This window comes from Ixodes scapularis, unplaced genomic scaffold (assembly GCF_016920785.2).
Source record: "Ixodes scapularis isolate PalLabHiFi unplaced genomic scaffold, ASM1692078v2 PGA_scaffold1__304_contigs__length_218370807, whole genome shotgun sequence".
Classification (NCBI taxonomy): Eukaryota; Metazoa; Arthropoda; class Arachnida; order Ixodida; family Ixodidae; genus Ixodes; species Ixodes scapularis.
The window spans coordinates 107,584,219-107,600,943 of NW_024609846.1; the positions used below are offsets into that span (position 1 = coordinate 107,584,219).

Genomic DNA, 16,725 nt, shown 5'->3' on the forward strand with positions numbered 1-16,725 from the left:
AGGCGGGCGAAACTGGCGAATAGTCTAACCTTGGTTCCGCGCTTCGATTGTCGGAGGGCAGGGCAGCTGCCGCCAAGATGCGCTTGGTTAAGAATCCGAAACCAGAATACGCGTCAGAATTGAAGGTTTTTTTAAGACATAGGAAAACGCTCGGCCTGCCTTATAGTTTCCAAAAAGGGTTTATATAGTGATTATTGATGATGCTGAGTAAGTTTCTAATTGAAACTATGGCCTTAAAATGAACAAATAAAAAGTCGCTTTCTAGAAAACAAAACAAAAACTGTCTTTTTCAGCCGTTCTTATTTTTTTCGCAGGAGCGATTTGGCCTGAGTTCTCTGAAACACCCTGTATATATATATATATATATATATATATATATATATATATATATATATATATATATATATATATATATATATATTATGAAGTAACAAAATTATGTTTTGCTTTGTTACATAATTAGGCCTTTATCATGCTTGCTGCCCGCGTGTCTGTCGGTTCAGTTCAGCATTTCCTCTGACTAAATAAACAAATATAGGCCGTGATGTTTGAAGGTTTACACAGGTGGAGGGTAAAACCCCACCTGCCATACCTGTTGAGTACAATTCATTTTGCCCTTTTCTAAAACAATAATTTTATATAATTTATTCCGTTTCTTTCTTATATGAGTTGCCATATTACACTACTGGCGTTACTACTAAGTTGTTTACTGTTAATGTCGCTTTGTAAACTCATATTTTTACCATAAAAAAGTGGTTGTTGAGCTGAAGTGTATTTGTGGTTTATGTCACGATCGCACGTGGGGTTGGATTTTGTGAAAACCAGAGGCGTTGGGATCTGGAGAATGTGAAAGGGAAGGGTGGTGACGGTGGAGGTGTAAGAAGGCGAGCGATATTCTTCTCTTACTCCTCTATATTGTTTATATTTTTTTTTCTCATATAAAGTGATTTGTTTGCTCCTTTCCTCGCCCCGCCCTCCGAAGTCACTCACCGTTCGCAAGGAAGTAAATTCTGTTCTGTTTGTTATCTTTTGGTTATCTTAATTGATTACCTCGTGCTGTGTTTCTCTCGTTAGTGACGTAATTATGTAGCATAATACTTGTTGTTCTGCGATAGATCAGGGTGCAGACCAAGTGCACCTCATAAATGAGTTTTGAGTTCCTTTTATTACCGCAGTTTATATATTTCGTACAAGCCTATCGTTTATTTTTTTATGCAGCTAAAATGATGTTGGACAGCATGAACCAGACCGAGGATCCTTGTACTGACTTCTATGAATACGCCTGTGGAAACTGGAAAAAAACACACAAAATACCTGACGACGAGACCAAAATCGCAAATTTTCATATTCTTCATGATAAAGTTGAGATGGACCTAAAAAGTATGTTTTCATTAAGTGTGTCAACTGAAAACCTTTATCTCGTCTTGAAAAAATAGCTTTGCCGCTTGAATAGCGGCATAGGAAAAGCGAAATGTTCGGCTCAAATTTTACTGCGGCCGGTGCCAATTTTAAGGGTGCTAAGCTCTTCATATTATACTTGCTTTATATCTTGTGCCTCGAGCGAATACTAGACAACGTATCTAGGAGGGCACAGAGAATTTTGAAGTTGTGCTTCATGGCGCAAGCACATTCCACACGCTTTGAGAATCCTAGAAACTTACAGTTGCAATCATGAGTTGCCATTTATTTTTCTTAACAACGCGACCAAACATCTCGGCACGTCTCTTCTTTCGGGGTTGATATCAGAACAAAGGTCATGTCCTGATTATCGGGTTAAAAAAAGGTGGCAAATAAGTGTAATTTTTTCTGTTTTCTTCGATGCTTACTGGGCGCGTTGGTTGATTTTGTGGCATGAAAAGACATTCGCAAAATGCACTTTAGTTCCCCTTAAGAGCAAGCCAATAAACTATGGGCTTCATACCATTTATAATTATGTTTCTTTTTAGATGTAAAGCAATCTTATATGCGTTCTTTTTTTTTGGAACTCCACCAGCACGTTCGTAATTAAACACATATATTATTTAGTATTACGGTGGACGTACCAAGCACCGAATATGCAGTTTTCCCGTTCAGAATACAGCATTTAATGTGTCCTTTAAACCGCAAGTGTAGCTTTGATGTTTCCTGAGTGTTTTCGTTTGTTATATTTATTTACGTCTGCGCCACTGTGTAGGTATTAGCTTCACCGTTTCCTCGAAATCTCCAATTACAAAATCCAGGCTCTTCAAAATAAGAAGCATGTGCACTTTTATTAAGGGAGCGAACTTGAAGAGTAACCTCCGGTTTTCTTTAGTGTATCAAACCAACAAGTGCTAATAAGGATCTAAGCGAGAAGCTCGCGAAATATTTCAGTAGGCGAGAACGAGACGGTTCTGAAACCCCAAAGACTCTCCTTGTCGAAAAAAATGAAGTTTTTAATATCTACTATGATCCCTTCAAATATAAGTATTATCTTGTGTCTCGAATTTACTCTGCACTGCATATCTCTCTTATACTAATATAACTTGTTTGTGTAGTTGCGTGACCTTAAACAACAAAAACAAATATTTCGCACATAAATCAAACTTAACCGTGCGTGATATTGTGACTACGTACTCCGAGAATTCCGCAGCCTGAAAGCCAGTTTGAGTATTTCTTACTGAATTTTATGACAGAGTATTTAATTCAGTAAATATATATATACATGGAACCAATATATGTTATGTTAAAGAGTCAACAGGCAATACAAAAATTTGCCACATGAAAATCGCAGACTGCAAGATTTTTTTTTAGAAAACGCGCGCCAAATACGACAAAAAGAATACACCACGAAGAAGTAATTACGTTCTACAAATTGTTTAATTGAAACTGAAAAACAAATCACGAAAATATTGCCCTGAGAGTGTCCATGCGCAAACGACACCTATCTTTAGTCCTTTATCCTCCCGTTCGGGGAGTGGGAAGAGGTTTCATCTTGTACTATCAAAATAAAAGTCTAGCCATGAAGTCGATCGTCATAATTCCTTGTTTAGAACAATTATGTGGGGGTCAACGATCAAAACTCAAAATCGACAATCGGTAATTTGTGCATCCGTCCTTCAATTTAGTTTCGTTTGCTGCTTTTTGTATTTGTCCAAAATAAAAGTCTTATTATAGTCATATCCCAAGTAGCACGCCAGAGGAATGCCCAACTTGGGCAAATGTCTGGCAAACATAAGGGCCCAAATTTGGCGCAGTTAGGTTTTTGCACCATGGCACTCATCAGTGCCAAAGTACGGTGCCTAACTATAGCCTTAGTTGGGCGATCCTAGGGCATGCCAAAGTTTGGCTCTTCTCTGGTACGCCAGAGGAGTGCCAAAGTTGGTGCCATACTTGAGCCATAACTGCCATAGTAAATCCTAATCTGGGAATGCGGGCATGCCAAGGTTTGGCGTTTCTCTGGTCCGCCAGAGGAGCGCCAAAGTTGGTGCCATACTTCAGCCATAACTGCCAGAGCAACGCCTAATTTCGGTATTTGGGACGTGCCAAAGTTTGGCTTTTCTCGGGTCCACCAGAGGAGCGCCAAAGTTGGTGCCAGACTTGAGCCATAACTGCCAGAGAAACGCCTAATTTCGGTATTTGGGACGTGCCAAGGTTTGGCGTTTCTCTGGTCCGCCAGAGGAGCGCCAAAGTTGGTGCCATACTTCAGCCATAGCTGCCAGAGTAACGCCTAATTTCGGTATTTGGGACGTGCCAAAGTTTGGCTTTTCTCGGGTCCGCCAGAGGAGCGCCAAATTGGTGCCAGACTTGAGCCATAACTGCCAGAGAAACGCCTAATTTTGGTATTTGGGACGTGCTAAGGTTTGGCGTTTCTCTGGTCCGCCAGAGGAGCGCCAAAGTTGGTGCCATACTTCAGCCATAGCTGCCAGAGTAACGCCTAATTTCGGTATTTGGGACGTGCCAAAGTTTGGCTTTTCTCCTTTCCGCCAGAGGAGCGCCAAAGTTGGTGCCAGACTTGAGCCATAACTGCCAGAGTAACGCCTAATTTCGGTATTTGGGACGTGCCAAGGTTTGGCGTTTCTCTGGTCCGCCAGAGGAGCGCCAAAGTTGGTGCCATAATTCAGCCATAGCTGCCAGAGTAACGCCTAATTTCGGTATTTGGGACGTGCCAAGGTTTGGCGTTTCTCTGGTCCGCCAGAGGAGCGCCAAAGTTGGTGCCATAATTCAGCCATAACTGCCAGAGTAACGCCTAATTTCGGTATTTGGGACGTGCCAAAGTTTGGCTTTTCTCGGGTCCGCCAGAGGAGCGCCAAAGTTGGTGCCATAATTCAGCCATAGCTGCCAGAGTAACGCCTAATTTCGGCATTTGGGACGTGCCAAGGTTTGGCGTTTCTCTGGTCCGCCAGAGGAGCGCCAAAGTTGGTGCCATAATTCAGCCATAGCTGCCAGAGTAACGCCTAATTTCGGTATTTGGGACGTGCCAAGGTTTGGCGTTTCTCTGGTCCGCCAGAGGAGCGCCAAAGTTGGTGCCATAATTCAGCCATAACTGCCAGAGTAACGCCTAATTTCGGTATTTGGGACGTGCCAAAGTTTGGCTTTTCTCCTTTCCGCCAGAGGAGCGCCAAAGTTGGTGCCAGACTTGAGTCATAACTGCCAGAGTAACGCCTAATTTCGGTATTTGGGACGTGCCAAGGTTTGGCGTTTCTCTGGTCCGCCAGAGGAGCGCCAAAGTTGGTGCCATAATTCAGCCATAGCTGCCAGAGTAACGCCTAATTTCGGTATTTGGGACGTGCCAAGGTTTGGCGTTTCTCTGGTCCGCCAGAGGAGCGCCAAAGTTGGTGCCATAATTCAGCCATAGCTGTCAGAGTAACGCCTAATTTCGGTATTTGGGACGTGCCAAGGTTTGGCGTTTCTCTGGTCCGCCAGAGGAGCGCCAAAGTTGGTGCCATAATTCAGCCATAACTGCCAGAGTAACGCCTAATTTCGGTATTTGGGACGTGCCAAGGTTTGGCGTTTCTCTGGTCCGCCAGAGGAGCGCCAAAGTTGGTGCCATAATTCAGCCATAGCTGTCAGAGTAACGCCTAATTTCGGTATTTGGGACGTGCCAAGGTTTGGCGTTTCTCTGGTCCGCCAGAGGAGCGCCAAAGTTGGTGCCATAATTCAGCCATAGCTGCCAGAGTAACGCCTAATTTCGGTATTTGGGACGTGCCAAGGTTTGGCGTTTCTCTGGTCCGCCAGAGGAGCGCCAAAGTTGGTGCCATAATTCAGCCATAACTGCCAGAGTAACGCCTAATTTCGGTATTTGGGACGTGCCAAGGTTTGGCGTTTCTCTGGTCCGCCAGAGGAGCGCCAAAGTTGGTGCCGTAATTCAGCCATAGCTGCCAGAGTAACGCCTAATTTCGGTATTTGGGACGTGCCAAGGTTTGGCGTTTCTCTGGTCCGCCAGAGGAGCGCCAAAGTAGGTGCCAGACTTGAGCCATAACTGCCGCAGTAAATCTTAATTTGTCGATTTGGGGCATGCCGAAGTTTGGCTTTTCTCTGGCTACCCACTGAAGTGCCAAATAAGTGCCAACAAAGAAAGCCGAGAGGCCAGCCCAAGTTTCGAATATCCCTGGTGTGTCACAGAAGTGCTCTTTCACGCGTCCCAGAAGAGAAATAAATTAAACAAGCGTTGGAAACACGATGGTAAGATGTCATCACCTCCGTTCCCAAGCAACACGGCAATACTTTGCAGTATCGTGCCAGTGCCGGCCGAAAGTCGGTTCCAATATCGCTCAACTGTCCAGTTTTGTACCACCGTTTGATACCCGGCAGGTATTGCCGTACAGCTGTTTCGCCCCGGCCTAGCGTTCGCGCAATATTGTGCGAAAACTCTACGATGCGTCTGCTTCGTATTGGCCGAACGTCGTGCAAGTATGTGTACGTTGCATGTCATTTGTTGCATATCCAATCACTTATACGGACAAACAAATTTTTTTCGATCGCTCCCAGAAGTTTATTAAACAACTATCATTGCACACAGTGCATTCTCAACATATTTACAAAGGTCACACTTCTCTGTAAAACGAAAAGCAAATTATAAAATACAATTAACGCTGTCCTCATGCCACGCAAAACTCATCACACAAAAACCGCGGAGATTAAGAGGAAAGCAGGACGACTATCAGAATCATGCTTGCAGTGCACTTACTAATAAAAGAGCGATATCATGTAATCCTTGATAGATGCATAATCCAACTCAGGCACCCCACAAACACAATCGAGGATTCGAGGATTGACGTCTCGTCGTCGGCGAAGAGCAGTTTTTGTCGAAGCGTGTCCAACAAACACATCACAAGTATTCCACGAACTCCGGTGCAAAAAATGGCTGTTACCGAAAAATTGGCATGGACGTATTCCGACCGTTTACGACGAAAAAACACAGCCGCGTCTGCAGCGCACGAAAGCGACAGAACACTGAAGAGCAGTTCGAAAACCGGACCTACGTGGCCCGCTTATTTCTATAACTAGGCAAACGGCGAAAACGACAGCCCCAGAGATCCCATCAGCTTGACAGAGCAAGTCACGTGAAAAGTTTCGTCCAAACGTTTTTGTCCTACACGTCCTACGTAGAGAGGGCACGCTGGGTCACGCGTTTCGCTTCACCCTCTTGATTTGCTTAAAGCGGCTGTTGCGCTAGCTGACAGCCACACCAAGACACAAAAGCAGGTGGGGGGGATTTGCAAAAGGCGAGGTCGAAGAGGAATCAACACCGCATAAAAGGAAAGGCCGCTTCTGCCGGTGACCTTGTCGCCTTGCCTAGTCTGTCAGCGTTCGGCTTCCATTGAGGGCCTCAGAAAGATAATCTCCTTTCTTGAGAGCGAAATGGACGGGGACCCCGTCCATTTCGCTCTCAAGAAACATAACCACCCCGTCACGGGGTGGTTATGTTTTTCGGGCTTGTCGCCATCCGATAAGCCTCAATTATTTCTGTCCCCACTTGCTCGCAGTGGCCTCCCATGGCTGTCGTACCGGTGAAATTAGGAGCGCAAAAATACTCCAGAAGCCGGGCGAAGACATGATAAATGTAATAACAAAAACGGCTTGACATCACAAAAATGACAATTTAATTAAACGTTTCGCCTCCCATGCGGGAGGCATCTTCAGTAGAGCGCAGAGCGAGTGAAAGTCGCACAAAAGAGTTCGGCTATTTAGGCATAAAGTTTGTGTACACGTCCGGCAGGGGGCCACGGTTCTTGTTTACCAGCGATGAATCACTTCCGCGTTTGTCGCTCTGGATGAACCAAGATTCCAGCAGCTTCCTCAGTCCCCACCTTTTATCCCTCGCCTTGTCAAAGTCAAATTGGTGTCCTGACGTCCATGCATGGTCGACGAGTTCGGACTTGAAGCGGGTGGCGTTCGTGGAATTGGCGACATCCCGTGCGTGTTCTTTTAGTCTTGCTTTTCTTTTTCGTTCCGTCTCTCCAATGTAGGAAGCGTCACATTCCTTGCACTGCACCTGGTAGATCACGACCCTTTCTGCCTCTTGCGGGGTCGGGTCTTTTGGCTTGGAGATAACATTGGCAATTGTTCTGTAGGGTTTGTATACAGTTCGTACCCCCAACGGCCTAAGGGCGCGTCCCAATGCCTCCGAAACCCCCTTAACGTACGGGATGCACACGACGTCACGTGTTCGTTCGGCTCGATACGGGCGCCGACGGGACATTTGTTCCTTAACGCGATTGATAAACCGGTCGGGGTAGTTACGTTTCTTCAAAGCCTCCCGCACATGGCTAAGTTCTTGATCGCTAAGTGTTGAGTTAGATGGGACTGTTTCTGAACGATGAAGGCAACGATCTTACAACTGAGCTTTTGTGTTGAGTAGGGTGATGAGAGTGGTAGTCAAGAAAGTTTTGTCTGTCACATGGTTTACCATATACGGATGTCTCCATCTTAAAGAAAGATTCACTAGTTCTATGGACACGTACATATAAAAACGGCAAGGTACTATCAGTTTCATGTTCGCAGGTGAACTGAATTGAGGGGTGGACACTATTCAAATTGCGGTGGAAATCGGTTACGTTCTCTCTGTTAACTATTACAAAAGTGTCATCGACATAGCGACGGTAGAACTTCACGGGGAAATCAATGCCAGACATTACCTTTTCCTCAACATATTCCATGACGAGATTCGAGACGGTTACGGAAACTGGACTCCCCATAGGGCATCCGCTGACCTGATGATATATGTCCCGATTAAAACTAAACTTACACTGCTTGAGACAAAAACGCAAAAGGAGTATATTGTCATCAACAAGGAGGGTTGTGCGAGTGGACAACGACTGGTCTGCCAACAACCGGTCACGGGCGACATCAACCGCCAGGGCGTTGGGGACATTCGTAAATAATGAAATCACATCAAAGGATACCATAGCCTCGTGCGGTAGCAGGGTCTGAGCGCGTATAAGTTCAACAAAGTCACGGGAATTCCGGACGCTAAACTCATTGTTTCGCGTAAGAGGGCTCAGAATCATAACCAGATATTTGGAAAGGCTGTAAGTGGATGAACCAATAACATATACAATCGGGCGTAGGGGGCAACCCGGTTTGTGAATTTTGGGGAGTCCATACATCTTGGGTGTCGCGGCGTCAAAGGACAAGAGATGACGGTATACGTCATCACTGATGCGTCCTTTCCTTTTCAGCTCTCGAAGGTGGTCAGCTAACTCTCTTTCGGACTTAGCAGCGGGATCTCTTGATAGCCTCACGAAATAGCGACTGTCATTTATAACTTCATACATCTTCTTCATGTAGTCATCCCTATCAAGCACAACGGTTCCTTTTTCTTTGTCGGCCTTTAAAGTCATGATGGAGCTGTCTGACTTCAACTCATTAAGAGCAATGCGTTCTTGTTGATCTAAATATGACCCGGCCGGTTTGACATTGTTCGAAAAACTGACAACGCGGCTTCTCGCGAAATTTACCCCTGTGACATCGTGCGCATCTCTGAGTTTCTCTTCAATTTCAATTATGAAGTCACGTTTTGGAACGTACCGTGGAGCAAGGGCATAGTCCGGTCCTTTGGATAGCAGAAATTGCAAGCCAGGGTTGGTAATAGTAACATAGGGTACGTACGGCAGAATTCCCTGCCATAAAAAAAAATTATTTGGCTAACGCCAATTTAACGCGAAATAGGTGCAAAGAGTTTTGCGATAAGAAGCGTAAACCGAAAAAAAGGGGAAAAAAAAAAAGAAAGACTGAAGGAAAGGAGAAATAAGAAAAAAATCTGGTGACGTGGCCAAAAAAAAAAATTCTGTTCATGTGATTTTTCTTGTTACGTGACCAAACAAAAAAAAAATAAACGAAATAAAAAAGGAACACGAGAAAAAAAACCAGCCCGGTTTCGAAGCTAGGCCCGCTTGATCGTGAAACTAGCGTGCGGTCCGTTGCGCCAACATAACTTTTTTTGTCTTTCTTTATTGCAAGTTGCGCCAACATAACTCTGCCTGTAATGCTCACGCATTCTCCCATCATAGGAGAAACCTTAGTTGCCTTCGTAGTTTTTCATGCATGTGTTATTTTTATTTGTGGCAAGAGTTCACGTCCGGAATGCTTTTAGAGTTTTCGAGCAAAACGAGTTTTCTTCATCCGAGTCATTTTTTTTTATAGAACCAGTCGACCGCACTGGGTCGTCCGGCTAATCATGCAGCTTTTTTCAAATTCTCTAACGTGCCCGTCCTCGGATCCGAGGTCGCCGTTTGACAAGCTTAACTTTCTTCCACCTTTTAGCCGGAACCCCCACGGCAGCTTTGTTCCGTCCTTACTCCCTCTCGAGAGGATGGCTCGCCCCGAGGCTAATCCCATTCTCTAGACGCTCTTTCCACCCAACGATGGCCCTTTCCCTCCCCGTCCCCTAGCTTCGGGAGAGAAGGTTCTTCTCTGCAGGACGTCCCGTTTGTACAGCGACCTTTAAAGTTCAGATTGTCCTGTCTGTATCGTCCCTTTTGTGTCTCCACTTTTAATGTTTAAAAAGTATCAACACGCTAAAATAGTACAATTTCCAGGATTTTATTTTCATTCCTCAAGTGTGATGCGGGAGCCGCGCCACGGAGCCCCGGTCGTTTCCGCTCTTTGTTATCGCTAGGATTTGACAGTGCTCAATCACAATGCAAGACACGCACAGAGCCACGCTCGCTTTTACAATGCGCCGCCTAATAATGACATCTCTTGTGGAAACGTGCGTACATCCGTCTTGCGCAGTGTTAGCTCAATTGACAGCACTTTCTGTAAAGGCGGATTCACACCAGGGATGTAAGCAGTCGCGCGATCCAACTAAATCGCATCGCAAAAAATAAATAAATAAATAAATAAAAGTAATTAGTTGGTCAATATGGCGTGCGCGATGAGCGAGTCCAACGCCTTCGTTGGCGAGTCGCTTCTCAAAACCTCTCGCTCCGAACGCCGTTGGTTGGCTGGGCCTCTCCGCGACTAGAGTGCATCGTAAAAAATCGGGTCAGCAAGCGACTGCTCAAAACCCGTCACTTTTTGCCCGCGATGGTCGCTTTTGCGATGAAAGTTATGGCGCGACTAGATCGGATCGCCGGTGTGAACGCGCCATAATGTCGAACCAGTCTCACGGCACGCCCCGATATTGGCTTGTGTACCTACGCGCGAGTGCAACATCTGGCACAATTTATTTGCGTTTGCAAAGCCTGCTCCAGCCGCGTCAGAACATTCAGCCAACCTTTGGACTGCAGAAATCAAGAGACACCCAAAATAAGATAAAGTTGCCAGCCGAATAAAACTTGATTTCTATTTAATTAAGATGAAGACCACCCGCGTACATCAAATATTTCATCAGCCGAACTCCAAGGCAGTAAGCCTAGTTCTGGCACTTGTTTGGCAACTTTGGCCCGCAGCTGCCAGATCACAGCCAAACTATCGGGAAGCGAAGCCTAACTTGGGCGCTCGTTTGGCGACTTGGGCCCAAAGATGCCAGATCTCAACCGAACTTTAAGGTAGTAAGCCTAACTCTGGCACATTTGTGGCGATTTTGGCCCGAATGTGCCAGGTGACAGCCAAACTGTGAAAAAGTGAAGCCTAACTTTGGCATAAGTTTGGCGATTTTGGCCCGAAAATGCCAAAGCTCTGCCGAACTACAAGGTAGTAAGCCTAACTCTGGCACATCTCTGGCGATTTTGACCCGAATGTGCCAGGTGACAGCCGAACTGTCAAAAAGTGAAGCCTAACTTTGGCATTAGTTCGGCGATTTTGGCCCAAAAATGCCAAAACTCTGCCGAACTACAAGGTAGTAAGCCTAACTCTGGCACATCTGTGGCGATTTTGGTCCGAATGTGCCTGGTGATATGCCGAACTATCAAAAAGTGAAGCCTAACTTTGGCATTAGTTTGGCAATTTTGGCCCAAAAATGCCAAAGATCTGCCGAACTACCGGGCAGTAAGCCTAAATCTGGCATTTTTTAGGCGATTTAGGCCCGAAGATGCCAGACGACAGCCGAACTACCCGGCAGCGAAGCCTAAGTTTGGCACTTGTTTGGCGAATTAGGGCCAAGATACCCAGACTGTTGCCAAGGGAGGTCAGGTTTGGCACTACTTTGGCTTCTTCAGGCTTTTTAATGCCCTAAACTGCCAGACGCAAGCCAAGTTTTGGCCCAGAACTCGGTGCTGCCTGGGATAATTTCTATCGAATTTTATTAACGCTCCAGAACCCATAAGGTTGCGCCAGTAACCAGTCAGAACACCGAATAACAAATACCGAGGCAACAGGCCTTGGAAAAATAAGTAACGCCCTGCGTTTCCTAATCTGAAAATCACCATACAAACCTTGACTAGAAATGACATGAGAGACAAGCGATTCTCTTTGTCATCTTTCGCCTTGTTCTTGTTTTCATCGATTTTTTTTGTTAATGATAAATCAATGCGGAGTGAAACTTTGTCGGCTTTTTGCACAGGGGTTGCGATGACGAGAGAACGCTGAGCTTTTATTGGCTGATTGAAAGCAAATAGTGGGTAGACCTCAAAGCATCTAGCATTCAGGTCTACCCACTACATCCTTTGAATTCAATCAAAACCAATCGGTGCTCGGCGTCGTTCTGACGTCACCGCAACCCTGTGCAAAAAGCAGACAACTTGCTTTGCGTCTAACTTGCTTGGAACTCTCGTTATTGGTCAGGACTCAACACCCAATGAGTGTGTGGCATCACGCAATAAAAACGCTGAGAAATAATCCCAATACAGGAAGTGTGAACAGCATAAGCCAGCTTTGTTTTTTTTAAGCGGTCGACGACTATAGACGCTTCGCGCTAACAAAATGTCCTTTGCCATTTGCTGGTTGAGAGGAGGATCCTTTCTCAGGTCATTTTACAAGCACCCGCTACCGTTATCCCTTGTTATAACACCCTAATATTAAAATCTAATGGCTGTTAGCTGGAGAACAAGATCGAGAAAGTGTGCATTTACCTTGAGAGCATACACACATAAAAGTCTAACGTAAAAAATAAAAAAAAAGACTTATCGGTGCGTCATTAATATCCTGGCTACGCCATCTGGTGAACCTGTTGGCAAATATATGTCATCAATCGTGGTTTGTGGCCCGGGAATAAATGTGAAAACGTGATAAGACTACTAAATAATTTAGTGTGCTGATAGCTTAATTTGAATAAAGTTGCATTCTTTTTTACAACATACAGGGTTGACATTGAAATAATCTTGAATATTTTTCTTATATCTAGATATTTTATTGAACGCTGCACTTAAGGAAGAAGAGCCGCAGAGCGCTGCTAATAAGGCTATCCTGGCCTACAGAGTCTGCCTTTGTGAGAGTACGTAAGTTTCTTGTTTAAGGTAAAATAACTAAATGGCGGAGCCAGAGTATCGCATTCCCTTTTTTTCAATGCCGAGTCCTCATTGGCGGCGAAGTGGCAAGATTCACGAAATGATCCAAAGCGCCTGCGTGGTGCACAAGCGTGCGCTGTTGAGAGAAAGGGTTAGCTGCTTCCTGGACGTTGGGAATCCAAACCCATGTCTGAAATTTCAACATTAGCCTGAATCAACCGCGCTTTTTTGTTCGCACGACACCTGAAACTTACTGAATGAAACGGAATCGGTGGGAAGGTAAACTCAGATAACCCCCCCCCCCCCCCCCCATTTGAAGAAAGATAAATCCCTTAACAGGGATGCCCAACTATAAGTAGCCCATAGACTTTGCAGTTTTATTATAAAAACCACCAATTAATATCTGTCGGTGTCAAGAATACATTCCCCGTAAAAGCGGAAACGCACCTCTGAACAACCGTTTTTGTCCAAAACGCAAAATCTATAGAGACTAAGAAACATCAATTTCTAGACATCATTTGTATTAGCTAAGACTGTTTTTGTCAATAACCTTCCCATCAAAAATGAAAACTTGGTATTTCATTAGTTCTTCACCGAGAATCATCGCTTTTTTGTGTCCTTTGGGAAGCGTTTGTCAATATACATACATAGTTGAAAATAATGCACACCGAAAATCATCCACAATTTTTGTCTTTTGAATATACACCGGAAAGTCTACGACGTCGCTATACACATCGGATGAAAATAAACCGCATTCTTCCTTTTTCCGAATTCGTTTAGCTCTTTATTCTGTACGGCGACACAAGAGTCTAAGTGTTTTTTTACGCTGTTCCCACTTCGCGCGACATAGTGATGGTGAGAATTTACAGATCTGCAAGAGTCTGCTTTCCCACCCGAGTTCACGTCAGTGCGCCTTAGTCCATAGACGTCTACGTTATGCGGGACATCAGCAGCCATAAAAACCCAAGGGCATTTCAAGCAACCCTAAGGTCTTAATATATACTTTGCGCGTTCTTCCTGCTGTCATTCACAAAGGGTGGTTTTTAGAACGATGGTTGCATAAATTTGTTTATGAATTATGATAACCAAACTCATCGTACAATATCTTAACACTCTCAAAAATAAGGATTCCGCACATCAAAACCTCCCACATTATATTTTGCGCTCGCACTGAATTTAGCGAAATGCTTTAACTCCCGTAAAATTAAATGATTCGTTAGAAACATACACATGCTTCGGGGGTCAATTCCTAACAAGTAAATTGCTACACCGAAGGATTGATCTAAAACCTGCCATTTCAAAATATGCACAAATGGCCTTTTAAATTATGTCCTCGCCCTTGAAGCAACGAATTCACGTTCTCATGGACATAAGGGAAAATCTCATATTCGTGCCGTTATGTGTTTTGTTTTTGAAATGTAAACATAAAGCTAGGCTTTTTATGTTTTGTTTGGTGTTTAGGGTTTTATGGTATATTCGGCTGGTCACTTTCGAGCACTCCAAACATCCGAGTCGTAGCTACCAGATCCCGGAGCGCCTCTGCATCGGAGCGAGAGAAACGGCGCGCCCAGCCGAACGCTCCTCAACTTTTCTGAGCGGCAAGTCGAGCGGATAGAGGGTGGCATGCGCCATTAGAGGACGGCGCGAGCCACCCTCTAGCGGAAATTTTGCTCTTTGGATTCAAAGGGTTGAGCAGTATTCAGTGATCCATCCATCCGTATATCCTTGAAAAATGGTAACCATCAACGCGGACGCTGATAAGGTCATTGCAAGCCAGCCGTGCCAAGCGGAAGTTATTGCGAAACTATCAAAAACAGAAACATTACAGCTTGAAAACTCGCGTACTTTTGCACTTACCGCTTTGTACGAGTAGGTTCGCACTATAAAAACATAGGCCTTGACCTTGGGCACCGTACAAGGCAACGTTGGTACAAGGCAACGTTGGTACAAGGCAACGTTAGGTACAAGGTGCGTCAAACAACTCGGCAAACTTCGCTTCGCAAACACGGTCCTCGTCGTTGTAGTCCGAGCTGCTGGTGTTGTCGCTGTCTGCTAGCTTCGCCAGCAGCACTGGCGGTGCCACCACTAACATTAAACGTCTTCGTTTCAACAACATTTCACCTCAATTCGGGGAGCACAACACAACGGTGGCGGCGTCGAGACTGACGGCTGTTTTTTGCAGCCCTCTTTTTGCGGAGTAGCTGCGTTCTCGTCGTCCGCTTCCAACACAAAAGCAAAATGGCGGAATGGCTGAAGTCACGTGACCGGTCGGCAGCCAGATCTCTCGCGCGTTCCCACTTCCAAGTCAGAGCGCATCAAACTGCTCCGATTCGGAGGCCGGCGAGAGTCGGAGCTTCGAGAGCGCTCCGAAAGGACCAGGCGAATATACTTGGAGCGCCTGGCATCGACCAATCGAATGCACACCGGCTTTTCAGAGCGCTCCAAGAGGCCGAAAAACGACCAACCGAATATACCATTAATAGGAGTTTTGGACTGACGAGCAGTTTGGAAAATAAAAATCAGTATGGGTTAATCGTGATTTAAATTAGACCAGTTGTACGACGACAATTTAAATCAGGCTTTCCCTGCAGAAATAATCCTGCAAATATGTATGATTTACCGTTCATCTATCGTGTGATGCTTTCTGTGTGCACTGTTTTGTACTAAATCAAAGAGTCGATCAAGCAAGAACGATTCATATCAGGCTGAACACGAGCAAAAGCAGTTCTCGTCTGAGCAACTTGGAGCACTGAGCTTTCTTCCTATCTTCCACTCCGTTCTTCTGTTGCGTAGAGTCGTATTTAAAGCGAATCAAAACACGAAAGAAAGAAGGAAGGAAACGAAAACTAGGGAAGCTATCTTCTATCGCAAGCGAGCGAGAATTCGAAAAAAGTGCATATACAGGATTTTTGCTTTCGTAAAAAGACAAATCGTTTAGTGTTCTAGTATGGCGGAGTTTACATCAATAAAGAATTATTAATTAACCTGTACTTTAAAATTTCAGTAATTACTTATTCTGCATTGTTATTAGTCTTACTAATTATTCAATCAGTGTTCCATGTTTAAATATATATCGTTAGTGACAAAATCACTATTCTTACCTACTCTCACTGAAATCAAATTAATCTGCTTTTAATACAATAAATGTCCAGTTTTTATCTTTTTTTTTACTTTGCTAAGAAGCGACAGAAATGTAAGCGCAAACTGTAAACATGCTGAAGCTGGTAGAACCCGGTGGAAACAGACATTTTACCATTGAAAGAATACGCACACATTGCTTTAATATTAATCATATCTAGCGAGGTTATTCGTCCTAAGGACACTGATGGTCGTCATAAAAAGACAGGCGTCAACTAAAAACATTTAGTGGAAGCTGATATGCCTACCTCTCGTGTATCAACCATACTTCTGTTAATTTTGATTTATTTTAATTTAAAGCTCCATGGAACAGTCTTCCATGTCAATTTTTTGAATATTTGTACATAACGTATATAGTCCTTAATGTTAAACTGAAGCAGAAGCTATACGGTAGACAGCTCCTCAACCGATTTGGTCAAGAATGTATATCCTAAAGAAGCAAATTTATATTTTCACAAATAATAACCACGCCTTCTCCCTGAAAGTAAAAATACACATGCAAGATGGTAAACAAGCTCCAAATAATAGGCCCCATTATGGGAATACTTGACTGGGTTGTGTTGTTTGTTTCTTTCTTTTTTTCAAAGAACTGCATCTTTTTTTGCGCCCTTGAAAGGGGGTGAAAATTAGGGAAGTCGATCTCACGAAACCTTGGTCACGGAAGTGACGTCCCGCACGTAAAATAAATTTTGAAGGGGGTGCAGGGTTTAGAAGACGATGAGACGAAAACTTTGTCAAGGAATGTCACGAAAACTTGGTCACAGAAGTGACGTCATGAGTGTCAAAATAAATTTGA

General features: G+C 44.4%; 1 protein-coding gene across 1 annotated transcript in view; it reads left to right on the forward strand.

Moving 5' to 3' along the window:
• LOC120841965 (neprilysin-1-like) overlaps window positions 1-16,725 on the forward strand; it is a 171,987-nt gene that overhangs the window by 13,858 nt on the left and 141,404 nt on the right. Inside the window, exons 4-5 of the mRNA XM_040212953.1 lie at window positions 1,219-1,380; window positions 12,689-12,778. Of these exons, the coding sequence (XP_040068887.1) occupies window positions 1,219-1,380; window positions 12,689-12,778 (252 nt within the window). The remainder of the gene's footprint in view (window positions 1-1,218; window positions 1,381-12,688; window positions 12,779-16,725) is intronic.